The sequence below is a fragment of the Suillus fuscotomentosus genome (assembly GCF_016647785.1).
Source record: "Suillus fuscotomentosus strain FC203 chromosome Unknown F5891scaffold_4, whole genome shotgun sequence".
In the NCBI taxonomy this organism is placed as follows: Eukaryota; Fungi; Basidiomycota; class Agaricomycetes; order Boletales; family Suillaceae; genus Suillus; species Suillus fuscotomentosus.
The window spans coordinates 279,245-296,612 of record NW_024539516.1 but is presented as its reverse complement, the minus strand read 5'-3'; the positions used below and the strand labels follow the sequence as shown (position 1 = coordinate 296,612).

The window sequence follows — 17,368 nt, the reverse complement described above, 5'->3', positions numbered from 1 at the left end:
GGTTGATTTACACATTTTTGAAAGATGTCTCATCAAAATGTCAAGTCCCGAGTTTTGAATTCCAGGTTTCGGGACTCCAGGCTTTGGGACTTGGCACTCCCGAAACCCAGAAATCAAAACTCAGGACTTGACATTTGATATGCAACATCTTTCAAAAATGTTTAAATCAACCTTCCATATATCCATACACATTTTACCAACCCTGAACCCCTAAATTGTGGACTGCTGGGTTTCGGGGTTTGGGGTCCCGGAACTCAGAACTCGGAATGTGAGACAACAAAAATATATTTCAAACATGGGTAAGTCAATGTGTTTGTCAATCAACTTGATTGTAAATCAAACTTTATTGATCTCCCCAAATTTCTCAAGTTCCAAGTTCTGGGACCCCCAAACCCCAAAACCCAGCAGTCCACAATTTTGGGGTTTGGGGGTTGGTAAAATGTGTATGGATATATGAAAGGTTGATTTAAACATTTTTGAAAGATGTCTCATCAAATGTCAAGTCCTGAGTTTCAATTTCCGGGTTTCAGGACTCGGCACTCCCGAAACACGGAGGGCTTTAGATTCAGTGGTCAATGGTAGGTATATGCACTCATAGTGTACATGTATCCTACATCTTTGATTTGCTGGTGGCTACATCAGCTGTATGTCTTGATGAAATGTATCTAGGCTCACCCATATATGTACCCATCTATGTACAATTCCCCCATGTCAGCCCACCTGTCTATGTAATACATCCTATGTTGGCCCACCCATCTATGTAATACATCCTATGTTGGCCCACCCATCTATATAATACATCCGACATCGGCCCACCTGTCTATATAATTATACCCCACCTTGGCCCCCACCTGTCTATGTAATAAATATTTTATCGCACCCTCGGCCCACTTGTATATGTAATACTTTCTACATTGGCCCACCTGTATATGTAATACACCCCATGTCAGCCCACCCATCTATGTAATATTCCCCTACCTCGGCCCACCCATATATGTAGTACACCCCTGTTGGCCTGCCCATCTATTTGCCTTACATCTCTCTTCAGCCCAGCTGTCTATAATATCCTACTCTACATATCACCCAGATGGGCCTACCCATCTCCATGAATGATCACATTCCCCCGGCCCATCCCTCAACATCAAGGATATATATATCATTGGCATACATGGGCCCACCTGTCTCCATCAGAAATAATATGTGTCCTGGCCCATCCGTCATCATTGAGAATATACACAACATGGGCCCATAATCTGCTGGCCCATCTCATACAGGATATTATGTAGGTCGGGTGGCCCGTATAATATGGAATTTGTCACTGAAGGGGCTCTGAGAGGAATCAATATAACATACTTTATGTGTAACACCAAGGTGATGTAGAAACTACAATACAGAGAGGAACAAATGAAGCTCCTAACTGTATCTAAAAAATGTTGCAAGGTCGCGCGTTGCCTAGTCTGCGTTACCTGAGGAGACAAGTGCGTTCGACCCTAAAGGGGAAGTGAGTGCAGCGAAGATCTAGAGGTACGCGCTGAAGCAAAGTGCGAGAAAGCGCAGGTGCACGCAAGGCACGAAGGCGCGGGAAAGCGCGCGCGCGTGGAGAAACAATAGAGAGGTTAGACTTAAGTGATAATATGATGCAAGATAAGAGAAAAGAGATGTGAAGTATAGACAAAATGGATTTCTACTATGTTCTTCTAGGCAGATAGTGGGTGGAAAGTAAAGTAAGGTAAGGTAAGTGGTAAAAATGGAAAGTCCCTAGTACTATGTACTGCTGGCACTTATATAGCGCACCTAAGCGCTGTAATGCAGAGCTGAAGCGCTACCGAGTAGGTATGTAAAGATATATATGAGTGAGAATCCATGATAAAAATAAAGGTGGAACAATATGCTAATAAAGGAAATGGAAATATATGCACTAGGGAGCTTGGTGGACAGTGGATGGATGCTTCTGGATGGCTAGTGCTATAGGGCGCTCAAGCGCGGGAAAGCGCGCGCATATACATCGCAAAGCATGGGAAAGCTGCGCCTCATATAGGGATAGCTGTGGGTAGCGCACGGAGTGACACTACAAGTTCATGCTATGTACTCCTTGGTGGAAACTGCCATATCACGCCATGAGACGCATGAGTCTCTACAGCGATCAAGCACTTTGAATAAGGTACCACCTAGGCACTGGCCATTATGAGCATTGTTGAGCTTTGTAAAACCAAGCAACACATTCCCAGGTTCCCACTGCATCAGAATCTTTTCTTCAATCCAGTGGCCAGTGACTGCAAAATAGCCATCTGTGTTGTCAGCCTGCCATGCATCACATGTAACATTGATGGCACTGCTGACAGATTCACTCTAGGATATGACATTAGATCATAACAGATGATAGTGCAAAGAATGATGATGTACATTTAACTTCTTTCTGAGTTTGGTGAGATGGCTGTTCTAGTAGTATCCATGCTCATTGACTGCAGGCTCCCAAGTTTCATCTGCATGTCTTGGCAACTCTGAAAGAAGATGGAAGGTCTTTATGTCAGGCAATACAGAGACCAGCAGCGCTCATCGCTCCGGCATTAAGAGTTCCTAACCTGTATTGGTCCTCATTGGCAATGAAACTGGCCCTTGGTCTCTGGGCAGCTGACAAGAGATTGGATGAAATGGGTGAGTATCTCAGAGAGTGGGCATCCGTGTTTACTGCTGTCTTGGTCATGTGCAACTGGTGTTCACCCTTGCACTGTGATCCCATATCTCATCCTCAATGGTTTAATGTCATGACTACCGTCGGTGACTATGGAATAGCAAGGATGAAGATGCCTAATATTATGGAAAGCAGGACCACCACGCTCGATTTGTCAGCTATTTCTGGTATGGGACTCCGGAAACCCCAGATACATTAAAAAAAAGAACCATCCAATTGATTTACTGCTGATGCCGCCGGCTCACAGTGTGCACCGTTGAGCATAAATTTCAAGTGCATTCTAGAGAATTGCATAAAGCAAACTACCATTCATCTACCACAGCCTCATCTTCATCCTCAGAAAACTCCCAGACCACCAGACCAGCATGATCGAGCCCCTCCAGGTAGTTGTCTCCAACATCAGGTTCATCATCCTATACAAGCTCATCCAATTGTTGTGAATGAGATTCACCTGCGTAATGATAAGAATAATATGTTATTATCAAATGAAGAAAACACACCGAGGCCCAATCCTCTGCCTACACCACCCATATAGTAGTCTCTGTCATCGTTCTTGTGAAATGGTAAGTCCTGGTGGTTTTCCAGGAGTGGTAAGGGATCATCTTCATTGTCAGTGAGCACCACTGGTGGGAGCTGTTCATAAAGCCGAGAAATGGTATGGTGTAAGTGCAAGTAAACGGTCCACGCTGACTGGCGGTTGACGGAAGGGCGACCTAGCTCATGATAGTAATCTTGTATGAAGTGACCGAATTCTTGAGGGACAAGGTCGAAGAGAGCGTGATCAGGATCAATGTAGGTACTACGAACATGGTCTATAGTACTTGGTTCAAGAATGATCTAGATATAAGCAATTAGAATACCACACACGGGCGGAAGTGGCAGGAGACGTACTTTGAAATCAAGAGCCCAAAAATCCTCAGGTGACTCATAAATGAGGTTCGGCACACCATGAGGGAGCACCTTAGTAGGCCATGTCAGTGAGAGCAAGGAGACAACAGCGTCAGGAATTTGTCAACTTTATTGCAGTCATGTCTCTTTGCAGAGTTGTTTACATGGTCCTTGTACCCATCAAGCTCTCGTTGCAGCCATGGAATAAACACCCATTGAAAGATTAAACTGCAACCATCTGCGTAAGGATTGTGCAATGTAAGAAATGAACCACGCACCGTTGCAAGGTGTTGCTGCAGTCATACCAGCCAGATTGAACGCCATGGTCTAGATAAGCCTCAAATCCTGGAGTGAACTGGTGTCGTAACTGAGACCAAGTGATTTCCGGCATTACATTTTTCTTTGTTTGCATCCAGTGATGTTGTAGGGTACCTTGCAGTGTTGGATCATGCCACTGATGGAGCATGGTGTGAGCATTGGCAATACCGAAGTTCTCTGATCCCGGTGTAGAAACAACAATACTGAAAGGAAGAGATGATGCTCCTGACTGTATCTAAAAATGTTGTAAGGTCGCGCGTTGCCTAGTCTGCGTTACCTGAGGAGACAAGTGCGTTCAACCCTAAAGGGGAAGTGAGTGCAGCAAGGATCTAGAGGTGTGCGCCAAAGTGAAGCGCGAGAAAGCGCAGATATGCGCAAGGCGCTGGAACGCGCACATGTATTGCGCGAAGCGCAGGAAAGCGCACACGCGTATGTGGAAATAAGAGAGACTAAACTTAAGTGATGATATGATACAAGGTAAGAGAAGAGTGATCCGAAGTGTAAACAAATAGATTTCTACTATATTCTGCTAAGTGGTAAGTGAGTAGTAAGTAGTCAGTTGAAGGAAAAGTAAGTGGTAAAAATGTCCAGTCCCTAGTACTATGTACTGCTGGCACTTATATAGCGCGCCTAAGCGCTGTAATGCGGAGCCGAATTGCTACCGAGTAGGTATGTAAAGATATATATGAGTGAGAATCCATGATAAAAATAAAGACAGAACAATATGCTAATAAAGGAAATGGAAATATACACACTAGGGAGCTTGGTGGACAGTGGATGGATGCTTCTGGATGGCTGGCGCTATAGGGGTGTTCAAGCGCAGGAAGAGTGCGCGCATGGCGCGGGAAAGCTGCGCCTCATATAGGGATAGCTGTGGGTAGCGCACGGAGTGATGCTACAAGTTCGTGCTATGTACTCCTTAGTGAAAACTTGTCATATCAGACCATGAGACACACGAGTCTCTACACCGGGTCACTCTGAGTAACCATAGGCATGTCTACAACAGTGAATCAATGATGGGGCTATGGAACAGAGAATCAACTTACGACCAAGCTCCTGGATGGTCTCGAGGTAGTATGTTAGTATGAGTTGTGGATTCCGGTTTGAGTGCCATACTCACATCCACATGATGTGCCCAGAGAACGGCTCAATGCCAGTGTGTAATGCAAGCCCAAACCTAAGCCACTTGTCGTGCTGATCGACGGCAAACAAGTCGTTAACACCTGCTGCCCAGAACCGTTTTCTCCGGAGCCTACAAGCCTTGCGTTGGCGAACAAGGTCGACCTCATATTTAGCGAAGTATGCCATTACTACATTTCTGCAGCATCATAGAAAATTCAGTGGACAACATGATGCACAAGATAGCTCTTACCTTGAAACACTCATGGCTCACTCGTGAAAGAGAAAACTGACCATCTCCCGGGCCCCTGCATTGGGATAAATCTCTTGAAGATCTATCATAGCGTCGCGAATACTTTCGATGGTATGAGACTGTTGCTGTGTGCGCAGAAGGCCCATTCCAACTCGTATCTGTACAAATTTCATGAGTCTAGATTAAAGTGAGCAAGCACCACAGATACATTCCAACTGGATGACTTACCCAAGTCCATAGCGTGAGGTATCATAATGATTCCATAGGTTCTGAACAATTTGCTTGTTGGTTTGTCGGGTCTTCCACAATCGAAAGATATGCAGAGAAATGACCTCGAGAGGTGCTAGAATTTGACGTCAACACAGTAGTAGCATTGAAGAACATCAAGTACTTACGGGATGGCTTATTCTGATTTGGCATCAAACACGCAGGTGTCAATGAAGACGAGAGAGAATTGAAGCAAGCACGCACGGTCAACATTGGTGGTGAACAATAGATATATAAGTGGTTTGACTTTGCCGCACCAGTGGCACCACGACAGCAAATGCAGAATGCAGATTCTCTAGTATGGTGCGCACCGACTCGGACCCTTGTTCTATTCAGCAGAAGCAGCCTGAAGGGAGAATTGGCCCAGTCACCGAGGAGATTATGTGCGTCATGCATTTAGACTGCTACTCAGTGGGCTGCTATGACCGTTCAGGTACATCATTCGACTGATCGGCTCGGGTTTTGCCTACCTTTTGCCTACCAAACTTGACTGCTCAGTCACTGGGCTGCTATGACTGTTCAGGTATGTAAACTCAGATTTGACAAGCAGAACAGGTAATATAATAGTGCAGAAGAAGCAGGATGGGACTCCTAACAATAACTGACTATACTCAACAGATGCCGGGATACAGACCCTAGGTGGAGGTCTAGAACTGTGACGGCCGAATTACGAATTACTTACCAAAGACGCCAGCATACAGACCCTAGGTGGTCCAGAACTGTGAGTAAGCTCTTCAAAACCTCCGCTTACTGCTGAATTACATCAGTCTGCAAGCATTCATTGACAGAAAGCAGACCAAGCATGCAGCTGATCATTCGCCAGGTGTTTTCTGACCCTAGGTGGAGGTCTAGAACTGTAGTGCGGATACTTCCAGTAAGCTCGTCTCTGCAAACTCATAGGAGTAGCTCAAGTGAGTCGCCACCGGACAGATATTTTCTGAATGCATCTTGATGAGCACTTTTGTCTTAGTAGTTACTCAAGACAACACAAGCATGGTACAAGTGTTGTTTATGTTTAGTATCTCCGAGGTGTAACTTATCACTGGCGCCGGACAGATATTTTCTGAACAATATTTAATCTACTCAGCCTTGTGGTCTTGCTGTATTCTTACTGCCACTATCATGTCTCAGTCTCAGTCTCGGTTCGAGCTCGTCTCCCAGTTCACTGAAGACGCATATGCTATGGAAGATCATTTCTGCGAACGCCCTGCTTGTCAATCAAAGATTGCAAAAGGTGCTCCTTGTTTTTATGTTGCTACTATTGAACCAGGGAAACCTGGCCGCCATGTATGTGGTCCATGCTATGCCCACTATCAAACCAAGGCAGCCACATCAGTTAGACCCGTCAGAACTGCTGGTATGCTTAGCTTAGTGTCATGGTATACAACAACTGATCAGCATTTTTTGCAGCAGCCAGTTCTCAATCCGATTCAATGTCAAACGGACCACAATGCTCCCGTACTTTTCCTGACCCACGAACGATCCGCTGACCTGCACCAAACCGGTTCGGTGCATGGACGACCAATACTCTCTCATGAGTCATATACCCTGAAATACCACTATGAAACCCTTTTCCCTTTTATCTGAAGTTGGACTGAGGCTAAGGGAATATTTTTTGCTTTTCTTTTTATTTTTCAAGTCTATATGCCAGCAGCCTGAATATTTTAGTACATTTAATTCTGCGATGAGTTTTGCTTAGTCAGCCATGGTGATGACTCAGACAAAATCCCACACATGTCAAGTGACTGTGAAAAATATTTCCCACATATGTTGTCCTGGAAAAACATTAGTAAACCCCTAAATACTAGGCTCGCGTCATTCTCACCCTTCAAACAAAGCAAAGCAAAGACAGCCACACACAGGATTCATATCATGTGACACTTCTCTCGAAAACAACACCGTCCGCTGGCGGGCGTGACGCTTCGGCGAACGCCGTTTTCTTGATGACGTGAGCGAGGAACGTCATCCGCTTCAGTCACGCTTCGACGGTGCTTTCCTTTTCATTTAGGCCCCCGGAACCGTTCGACACAGAGTACTGACCCTTTCCCTGGCTCTTCTAGATCGCAGCAAACCCACCCAGCACCACCCCTGACTCGCAAGGAGGTTTCTCTGTGGGTGGTGCCATTGCCCTGGCATTGTTCATCGTCTTCTTTGGTCTCCTCGTCACCTATCATTGGTGGAGGCCGCACATCCCACTCGAGTCGTTTTTCGGCTGGTGCCCTTGCTTTATCCCGGTCCGCACCAACCATCGCAACACCCACTTCGTGAGCTGCCGCTCCACCATCGTCACAATGACCCCGATTGTCAGCCATGCAGCCACCAGGGGCACATGCACCACTGCTGCAGCAGACTCGTTCTGCAGCGCTGATGCACGTGCATTCGAGCAGAGAGCTCAGCTCTCTGTCTCGTCTGATGCTGGGACATCACAGCTGTCTCAGGCTGTTGGTCCAGGAGATGCTGACCAGTCACTCCCTTTCCCGCTTCGTTTCAAACCGGACGGTGAGCCGGAGATCCACTACCTTCCAGTGTGAGTTTCAGTTCCCTCTTCCCCCCCCTCCCCTCGCTGAAATTTAATGGGTGTGGGTAGCTACACGATGACCGTCAAAGCAATGAGGCAGCAATGCCTCCAGCTCAACCTACCTTCGTCAGGCACCAAAGCCATTCTTCGCGAGCGCCTCGAAGGCTTCAGTCGCGACCGAAACTTGTGGGATAGGTATGTGAAACCATGCTTCTCCCTGTTGTCTGTTTCAGCGTGCTCACAAGTCATCTCATCTTCAAGCCTCAGGCCCGGAGCTCGCAAAGCTCACAAAGGCCCACGGACAGATCCAGCAAGCAAGGCCAAGGCACGCCGCATGAAGCAGTCAACACAGCGTCGTGCCGAGTTGCTTGGTGACTCTGAAATGGCCTCTGACACCACTGCCACAACCCGCTCCAAAGACACTCGCACGATAGCTGAAGTTGCAGCACTGTTACCTTGGGTGAGTAACTGCTTCCTCCTGCCCCCCTCCTTTCACAATACTGATGCGCTACACGGGCAGGCTGATGCTATCAATTGTGCATTCCCATATGCGCTGACAGATGGTCAGTTTGCACCAGCTGCGAGTACCCCCTGCCCCACTCCTGCAAGTGCTGGTGCTGATGTGAGCTTGCAAGATGCGATTGTCCAGAGTGTGGGCACAAGGCTCGTCGACATTGTTCAAGGTGCCCTCCTCCTCCAGCCAAATCCAGTTCAGGTTGGGCTACCTGAGGCCAGGCCCCAGGATGCAGGCACCTCTGCTGGGTGCACACCAGAAGAACCTGCACCAGCCATGGAGACGAGCACCAAGAGGATGCGGGTTCTCAAGCTTGGGAATGGCACATTGCTGCAAGTGGCTGACGACGAAATCCCAGACCCACCTGCCATCAGTTTCGTCAACGACATCCCTCGGCTCAATGGAATGTGGGATGATCACACGGAGCACTGGCAGGGCACGTCCATCATCAACATACAAGGCCACCCAATTGCAATTGAGTACTGGCCTTTGCTCTATCGCTATGGCCATGATCAGCAATGGAAAGGTACGAAAAACAAGTGGACTGACTGGCGTGTATGTGCAAGCTTCTCCTAACTGGCCTTGACTGATCTGATTTGTTGTTTCACAGGACATTGTCGAGCGGTACCGACGAGGCACCCCAGAACAGTTCTGGGCCAGTTTCAGGGCTGCCAATGGTGAGCCTCTGAAGTTCACTGCCATTATTCACAGGCTTCGTGAGGAGCGCAAGGAAGCACACTTTGCACTTGTGGAACGTGCTCGCGAGGAATATGGCTCAGACTTTTTCTTTACTTACCGAAAAGGAGGTGAGGAGCACACCATGACGAGGCCATCTGCGATTGCAAAGAAATACAAGGAACTCATGGTTAGCAACTCGAAGGAGGTCTGTGATTAATTGTAGTAGGCTCTACTTGTCGTTACAATGTAAATTTTATCTCGCTAGTATGACCTTATGGACTGTGGTATTCATAAACACATTTCCTCAATCAAAGTGTGATCAAAATGTAATCAACACCGTTTTCAGCCCCCTAGCTGCCAGCCCTACAAGCACCAATTTCCTGACTTCTGCTGCAAAAACATGATCAAAAATGTGAGTTGACTTTCATTGTGAATCATTGGCATCAGTCGCACATTTCCAATCAGCCTCCATTCGAAGAATGGAGGCTTTGTGATTGGAAATGCACGACTGATGCCAATGATTCACAATGAAAGCCAACTCACATTTTTGATCATGTTTTTGCAGCAGAAGTCGGGAAATTGGTGCTTGTAGGGCTGGCAGCTAGGGGCTGAAAACGGTGTTGATTACATTAGGGGCCCTCCCAGAACTTGAACTTAAACCACTTCGAAATCACTCACACTTGTAACTTGGGAATCCATCACACTTACAGCTTGAAGATATCTATCTACTAGGTACCACTCGAATTTCATCTCCACTGAACAAAGGCCTGCACTGACAGCATTACTACTGCAGTCCTGGAACCTACTATACTAGCTGCCATGTCGACACCGTTCAATGAATACACCAGAGACACAGGCAGCAGCAGTCTTGAGAACTTGGATGTTGAGATTCATGCTGTTGATATCCTCCATTTTGCCCGTCTTGGTTTTGCGGCATCCATCAAACTACTCTCAGAGCAGCATGGGTTTACCGAAGGGGTCATTCAGAAGGTATACAGACAACTAGAAAACTATGCGGAGGCCATGGACATCATTGAGATGATGCGAGATGATGCAGAGGAGCGGGCAGTAACTGAGATTTTGAAAAGACACGAGGATGACAGTGATGAAGACTTAGAGGGGGATGAGGGTGTCAACGGCCCTGAGGAGAGTAAGGATGCAAAACAAGATCAGGATCAGGACAAAGTCAAAGAAGAGGAGGAGTAAACGAGCATGTTGCGCAGTTGCTGTCAATATACATGGAGTGCTGCATACTATCTAGGCTAGAGTCCTTGCTGAAAATTGCTTCATCGTCGCCTCGAACATATGAAATTCAGCCACAAGGGCAGCATCTCCCACAGTGTGGGCACTTGACAGTGGGAGGTCTATCAGGATTGAAAAAATGCTCCCTCGGCTCGACAGGGTCGTCGTTCGATGAGATGAGATATTTGACTATGGTCAGATTCGAAAATTCAGCACTCCAGCCTCCCCACTCACAGATCTTCCTTAGCGCCCAATGCCTTTCGATGTGTAGGTACTGGCAGCCTCCTCGTCGGAATGAGTGGGTGCCATATGGGGCCGGATCAATGCCTATGTCCAGCAAGTTGTTGCGAAAAAGCTCTAAGAATTGTTCGGAGGTCTGTAAGTTCATCAGCAATGTTTCTGGCTACCAGAGCATCACCAAAACTCACCATTGGAGTGTTGGCCTCTGCTATGCGGTCACCTGAGGCTATTTTCCGAAAAACATACCCAGACTTGATCCTCGACTCGGACAGCCAGGCTGCAAGGGCTCTGACAGGGCAGATGTGGGCCTCGTGTGGTGGGAAGGCCCACAAGTGGAAGGGTTTGATATCTGGGTGGTAGTTAGTAGATATGAAAACAAAATCAACCTTGGCACATCATGCACCTCCATTCTGATGTGTCTTGCGGAAAGGAAGGTGTAGTGTCACCCCCTTCTCGAACACTCCAAAATCGTGCGCCTGGATCTTGAGGACTTCGTCGAAGCGCAGCATGCACACAAATGCTATGGTGTATGCGGCCTGCAACAGCCTCCGAGCACGGCCACCACCCCAGCGGTGTGAGTTGAGGCGCTCGCCAGGCTGGTAAGGCTGAATAGCCCAGTTTTCGTCGAGGTGGTTGTGGTGGTAAAGTTTGAACAGAATGTCCTGTGAGGGGTTGACTATCATTATCCACGACTCAGGAGGCCAGACATTGCTCACCGTTGTTATGGCACGGGCACTAGTTGCCACCTCACCAGCCTTGACCTACCCAGATGTTCAGTAACTGAGGCTCGTCAGGATCAGGGTGAAAAAAAAGGTCACCTTGCGACGTCGGAGCGAGCACATGAAAGAGGACACCTCCGTTGATATGGAGGGATTGCCAACCATGACACCACCTCCAACATCCGACTCGTGCCACCACATATTTCCAAGCCCCTGGAGCCTACCAAACGCGTATGTCATAGAGGCACGCATCTTTTGGGCATGCCCATATGTCCCTCGCTCTTCACTCAATGGCTTCTGTGTGCCATCAAGGTTGATCGAGTTGCACCTTTGAATCATCATCAACCTGTCCAAGCCAGAGTGTGTGTCACTCACGAGTTCATGATCCAGGCCACTATCAGCCACGGTGTGTCAGCGCGTGGTCTTTTGCCAAAAAAAACCTCATTTTTGCGCAGCAAGTGCAAGCCGGTGAGGAAAGCAACTGCCTGATTCATTAGCCTGCCATAGGTAGTAGTCCACCTTAAGTAATTGTGAGGGGGTCAAAGAAAATACAAACACAAACCTCCTGTATTCTGAGTCCGTGCCTTCGGTGACACCTTTGGACGCATCCATGAGTGTGGACTGGAGCTTCGCGAAGTCGATGGTGCTGTCTGTTGGGCTTGAGAGCACTGATTGAAGGGGCACATCAACGAGAGTCTCCTGCTCAGCAGTGACATCCTCTGTGATGTCATCCATTTCGAGGCTGCTGGCTGATGCGGATGGAAGGAGACCGCATAGACCTGGAAAGTGTTGAATGGACTTGGGTAGTACAGTAGACATGATGGTTTGAAGGTACGAGGGAGTGCTCACCACGAAACCCCTCTCGGAGATGAATTTGAAATCAAGCCACTTGCCTGGCATGCAGTTGGGTTCGAGAACCTGGGGTTGCGAAGGGGGAAAGGAAAAAGAAAACAAGTGAGAGCCAAGCCAAGTCTGGACAGTCTGGTGACACACCTGGGACCATCTTAGCGCTCGCTCGGACAGTCATTTTCATTGGTGGGCATGCCCTGCTATACCTAGCCTCCCTTGGCTTTGCAGGGAGGCGCACTCGTCCACCAGAGGTTTCTTTGTTGAAAAATGACGGTCTCAGCTGCGTGACATCGTGAAACAAAGCATTCACAAGAAAAGTGACTCACCCAAGAGAGTCCGAACACGCTCGATCGTCGCCATCATGCAAAGCTGTCCATCAGAGAGTCCCTGGAAGTTCTTACTTAGTGCTGGCAAAATACTTGTATTCAGCAGTGAGCGGAGGAGCCTAAAATCGAAGCACACACCTTTTGTTTTGAAATCGGTTGCTAAAACAGCGCGATCCGCCGCGGATCTGATTCTCGAGATCCTTGCAGGGGCAGAAGAAGAGGGAAGGCAAGGGATGACGGCACGAGCAATGAGCATACTCACCATATAAAAATGGTGGTACTGGGTAGCAGTCACCCTCTTCAAAGCGCCGTTCTCTTCCCAACCACCATCCTTCCCATTCCCTTCTCCAAGAAAACCAGGCTGGCCAGAAAGCATGATGCCTTTGGTGAGTTGCTCGATTTGTCGTGCTTTCGCCTCCGTGATGTCCGCGATACTGCCGTGTCATCCGAGTTTCTAGTACGAGAAATTAGTGTTAGCATTAGCATTAGCGCTGAATGCTCTTAGCGTTCGCAACCAGGCTCACCTTCGTTCTTGATTCCTCTCCCCTTTGTTCCTCCTCCCCGTTGCATGCCGGTGGGTCGCAAAGATTTGATTCGACGGGCAGAGATCTGGTGCCAGAACCAGGGGGGGTGAGTCCTCTGCATCGATCGAGCTGACGGCTCGTGTTGGTATCGGTCAATCAACCGCTTGATGATGGCATCAGTCACGAATGGTCACGTCGTGACCGTTCGTGACCCGACCGTCGTTTTTCCCGTTTGAAACCATACTTCTTACTCTCTTTCTGGATTTGTCATCAGGGGTTGGACAGGTCACATGACTTAGCAAAATACCCAATGACTCACTATGACTCCCTCTGAATATATGACTCACTATGACTCACCTTGCACATATGACTCATTATGACTCTTAATGACTCTTGAATACACTAGTAGCACAGCCACATTTATTGTGTATATAATGACCTCAGTTTTTGAAATAATAAGAAGCAGATACCAGCAGGTAGTAGGGTGTTTCTCAGCCCAACTAACACTAAGTTGTGAAGTAAGGTGTGATAAGTGTCAGTACCAGTGTCAAGAACTGTTTCAAGACTGAGAGGAACACTCTCAAGAGACAGTAATACTGCAAGCTCATCATACTGAACGATCCGCTGTGAGCTCACTGTGTGCAACAACCAGCAAGCAAGGTACAGCCACAGTTATATTCTGATTTCTATTATTCTTTTTCTTTTCTTTTACTTTCACCAACCTTTGGTGGTCTTTGTCCAAAAATACTGATCCAAAATATTCATGTTGTCTCTACGTCCACCTAAGACTCAGTAGTAGCATAGTGGGGAGACTTTAGGAATTGATAGTGAAGCTTGACCTCACTCATCTGAGTAGTGATACTGAGCCAAGATATTCTGTGCCTGCTAGGCTTTAGCCATTGAAGAGGGGACTTGGTAGTAAACCCAAGGATGTCCGTTCCTGAGTCTGTTTGAATACTCAAAGAAGAGTTCCTTGACAGCAGGTTCAATATCGAGCTAAGAGTTCTACAATAAAGCATTTGACTAGTCTTGACCTTTGATTCTACCTGTTTTGTGCTGAGGGAGTTTATCATTGTAATTCCGCACCATTTCTTTTGGAGTATAGTTGGCACGAGGCACTGTTGTTGAAAGGGAACTTGAGGAAGAAACCCGTATATTCTTTTGGTCATTGCCATACTGTCGGGCTGACCATTGTTTGTTTGTTTTCCTGTCAAAGTCCATAGATTGGATTGACCATCGTATTACTGATCTTGCAGAAGTATCCTTAGCTGAACATACCTTGGGTAGTATACAACTAGCCACCCACGAACGACCACGTTATCAGTCATTGGTATTTGTCTGAATCGCTGACCGTGGAGATATTTGTTTTATAGGTGTTTATCTATAGATCATCTATCTAAGAAGACACTGCCAGGCAGTTAATGCAGCACAGAGAAAGTGTATGTCCCATCTATTCTTATCACTGTGCACTCGAACTAATTGACTACTCATACATATAGCAACAATCAATCCACCTCCTGTTGTTCCCTTCTCTCAGCCATACATAGGTCAGAGTATGTGTCCTGCATCAGCCACTCATTCTGCTGGACCAGACATCACAGTCCCATCATCATGGGGGCAGCCGCAGGACATGGCTCATGCTCATCGCAGCAGTGGTGCCTCGGGCTATTCAGAAAACCATGCCCACTATGGTGCTCAGCGTGAGCATTGGGCAAAGCTCACATATGCGCTTCCGCCAATGGACACCATCACGCTCGAGATTTCAGCTGTTCATGAGGGTAGAACATGGAAAAACAGACATGGGGTACCAATTGGGGTATGTAGTATTGCTCATTCAGCCAGCGCATCACTCACTCATCAGTCATAGAATATTCGTGAAGGCAAAAGAGATGTTGATGCACACATTGATGCTCCCAGGCTCATGGAGATCGCCTTTGATACCATCCTTCCTAAAATTCTGACTTTTGGTGCAGGTTTCTCATGGTGCATCAAGGAGTTCGTTGTTCGAGATGCAATGTGGGTTGACCTCTCTACGCACAAGGCCTCAATCCCATATTTTTTGTCGCAATGCATGGTCGCAAGCAAGAAGGTTTCCAAGGCATCGATGTTCAAGACCAAGCAATTTGCGTTGATGGTTGTCATCCCCGAGGCTCAATGGAATGAGTATGAGGAGTGGCTTGAAAAAGCGGAGGAGGTATGTTGATTTGAGTCTCAGCCAGCATCAGTTTTGATCATCTATATGTTGCAGGTTACCATTCGTCATCAGCGTGTAGCAGTACCGACATCTGTTCCTGCCTCGGAGGTGTATCAGCATGTAGCAGTGCCGGTATCCATTCCTGCCTCAGAGGTGTCCCAGCCAACTATTGTGCCATCAACACATCAGCCCAGTGCCTCCACCAAGCGGTCACACAGGCAAAATCTGAGCATTTCTTCAACGTCTTCATCACCACCTCACAAGAAACTCACACCTGCGCAGGTTGCACCACCCAGATCCCTCTTTAGCTCACCTGATCGCAATGATCTGAAGCAAGCACTAAGGAGTGGAGGCACTGCAAGCTTGGATGTTGCACAAGGTGAGTTTGGCATGATTTATCAGCATGTACTGTTGACTGGTTCTTTCTTGTAGTGCTCGACACATACACTGAGCACGTTCAGTTTTATCACATCCCTACTTGTCCACTTGCAGACATTCTCAAGAATGTCAAGTATCGTTCTTTTACACTGGATTCATCACAGTCTATCATTGGACAGCTGACGGTGAATGCAGCATGCTAGGGGCTGGCGGATTCAAGACAGCTCATCCTGGCTGGCTTTCGCTCACTCCTCTTATGGAAAGCGGGCTAGGATCAATCGCTGGTCAGGCTGTCGCAGTCAAGCGACCATTTTACAAGGTGTATCCATCCACTGGGAACCCTTCATACAAAATAGGACGTTTTGCTCTCGCTGATGAAATACCCAAGCTTTTTAGGGAAGCGAACATCTTATATTGGTCTAATTCTCTTCTGCAGCTCACATATGCCTTCATTGATCGCTGTATTACCTCTTCCACTGAATCTCCGCCATTCGAAATCCCTCGTGTGCGCTTCGTCAATGCTGGCTTGGCTTTATCTTACTCTCAACATGGTTCTAAAGCTCCTGCCAAGGGGGGCTCAAAAGTAGGGTCGTCGTGTGCAGGATATCTCATCGAGGAGCTTATTGAAGGTGGACACGCTGAATTTGTGAAGTTCATTCACAATATGGACTCTAACCCTCTGCTGGATTACGACGATTATCGCTACAAAGTAGCCGTGTTCTTTGCGTTCACACAGCATGTACAGTATATCAAGACGGGTGGCTTGGCTTTCATATCGGACTATCAAGGTAATTTTATTCTTTGTTGGCGGCTTGATACATTGCTGATAGTAACATCCCAATAGGAAGTACAGAGCTCCTGACAGACCCGTGCATCAATAGCATTTCACCTTGCAATGTTGATCATATTTTTCACCAGGTCAGTTGGTGAAGGGGAAGATATCTTTGGAGACGGGAATATTGAATGCACGGTTCGCATGTTTGGGAAGCAGCATAAGTGCAATAAATTTTGCAAGTGGCCAGGGTTTGGATTGGAGGCCTTTGTCGAGCAGACGGAAGAAGCAGAAGACGAAGTGGAAGACGAAGTGGAAGCGGAAGGTGCTCCAACAACTCCTTAGAGCTATGTCTGTTTGTACGTGGTATTTCTTGGCTCTCGACTTGTCTACAGCACCAAATATTGTATATATCAACCACGTCTAAATTTAAACTTCTTGAAGTGTACGAGGTCCTCAGGAAGCACTTGCCTTATATGGTATGAATTTCGCTGACAAATCGAGCGCAGTGGTCCTGCTTTCCATATGATATAGGCATCGAAGTTGAATATAGTTCAGACGCCATGGTGGTTGGTTCTGGAAGAATTATCAGACATGGGGTGGATATGGTGGACAGTGACAGAATAGTGTGGGTGTGGCACATGAGGGATGATGTGCATGAATTTGTAGATATTCCCCGCACTGACTACTCGAAGTACCAGTCAATAATTGCTGATGCTACATACAAGTCAAGGCACTGGGCTTCAACCCCTATGCAATAGATGCCGGCACCATACCGCACTTGAATATGTACCCTGCTGATATCACATACGGATATATATATATGCTGTGATTGTGCCATGCATATGGCAGCTGTTATATATGATCTTGGCAATGC

General features: G+C 47.2%; 6 protein-coding genes across 6 annotated transcripts; 3 read left to right on the top strand and 3 right to left on the bottom strand.

Annotated features, from left to right (window-relative positions):
- Nucleotides 1-2,994: 2,994 nt before the first annotated feature.
- F5891DRAFT_1181900 (uncharacterized protein) lies at nt 2,995-3,904 on the bottom strand (the record flags this gene model as incomplete). Its single annotated transcript, XM_041366085.1, has 5 exons — nt 2,995-3,105; nt 3,215-3,529; nt 3,584-3,652; nt 3,709-3,818; nt 3,886-3,904. 5 exons carry the CDS (start codon nt 3,902-3,904, stop codon nt 2,995-2,997), a joined length of 624 nt encoding a protein of 207 aa, XP_041232064.1.
- Nucleotides 3,905-5,014: 1,110 nt separating this feature from the next.
- On the bottom strand, nt 5,015-5,750 carry F5891DRAFT_1181899 (uncharacterized protein; the record flags this gene model as incomplete). The annotated part of the gene is made up of 4 exons (XM_041366084.1): nt 5,015-5,216; nt 5,292-5,447; nt 5,499-5,613; nt 5,666-5,750. The coding sequence occupies 4 exons, from the start codon at nt 5,748-5,750 to the stop codon at nt 5,015-5,017; spliced, it is 558 nt and encodes a 185-aa protein (XP_041232063.1).
- A 3,116-nt stretch (nt 5,751-8,866) lies between these two features.
- Nucleotides 8,867-9,464, top strand: F5891DRAFT_941495 (uncharacterized protein; the record flags this gene model as incomplete). The annotated part of the gene is made up of 2 exons (XM_041374345.1): nt 8,867-9,124; nt 9,180-9,464. The coding sequence occupies 2 exons, from the start codon at nt 8,867-8,869 to the stop codon at nt 9,462-9,464; spliced, it is 543 nt and encodes a 180-aa protein (XP_041232062.1).
- A 602-nt stretch (nt 9,465-10,066) lies between these two features.
- Nucleotides 10,067-10,453, top strand: F5891DRAFT_1181897 (uncharacterized protein; the record flags this gene model as incomplete). The annotated part of the gene is made up of 1 exon (XM_041366083.1): nt 10,067-10,453. The coding sequence occupies one exon, from the start codon at nt 10,067-10,069 to the stop codon at nt 10,451-10,453; it is 387 nt and encodes a 128-aa protein (XP_041232061.1).
- A 106-nt stretch (nt 10,454-10,559) lies between these two features.
- On the bottom strand, nt 10,560-11,831 carry F5891DRAFT_1125415 (DNA breaking-rejoining enzyme; the record flags this gene model as incomplete). Its single annotated transcript, XM_041363969.1, has 6 exons — nt 10,560-10,865; nt 10,918-11,115; nt 11,176-11,391; nt 11,446-11,490; nt 11,548-11,776; nt 11,824-11,831. 6 exons carry the CDS (start codon nt 11,829-11,831, stop codon nt 10,560-10,562), a joined length of 1,002 nt encoding a protein of 333 aa, XP_041232060.1.
- Nucleotides 11,832-14,702: 2,871 nt separating this feature from the next.
- On the top strand, nt 14,703-16,836 carry F5891DRAFT_1181895 (uncharacterized protein; the record flags this gene model as incomplete). The annotated part of the gene is made up of 7 exons (XM_041366082.1): nt 14,703-14,963; nt 15,015-15,341; nt 15,396-15,720; nt 15,774-15,852; nt 15,915-16,507; nt 16,564-16,588; nt 16,638-16,836. 7 exons carry the CDS (start codon nt 14,703-14,705, stop codon nt 16,834-16,836), a joined length of 1,809 nt encoding a protein of 602 aa, XP_041232059.1.
- Between the last annotated feature and the right edge of the window lie 532 nt (nt 16,837-17,368).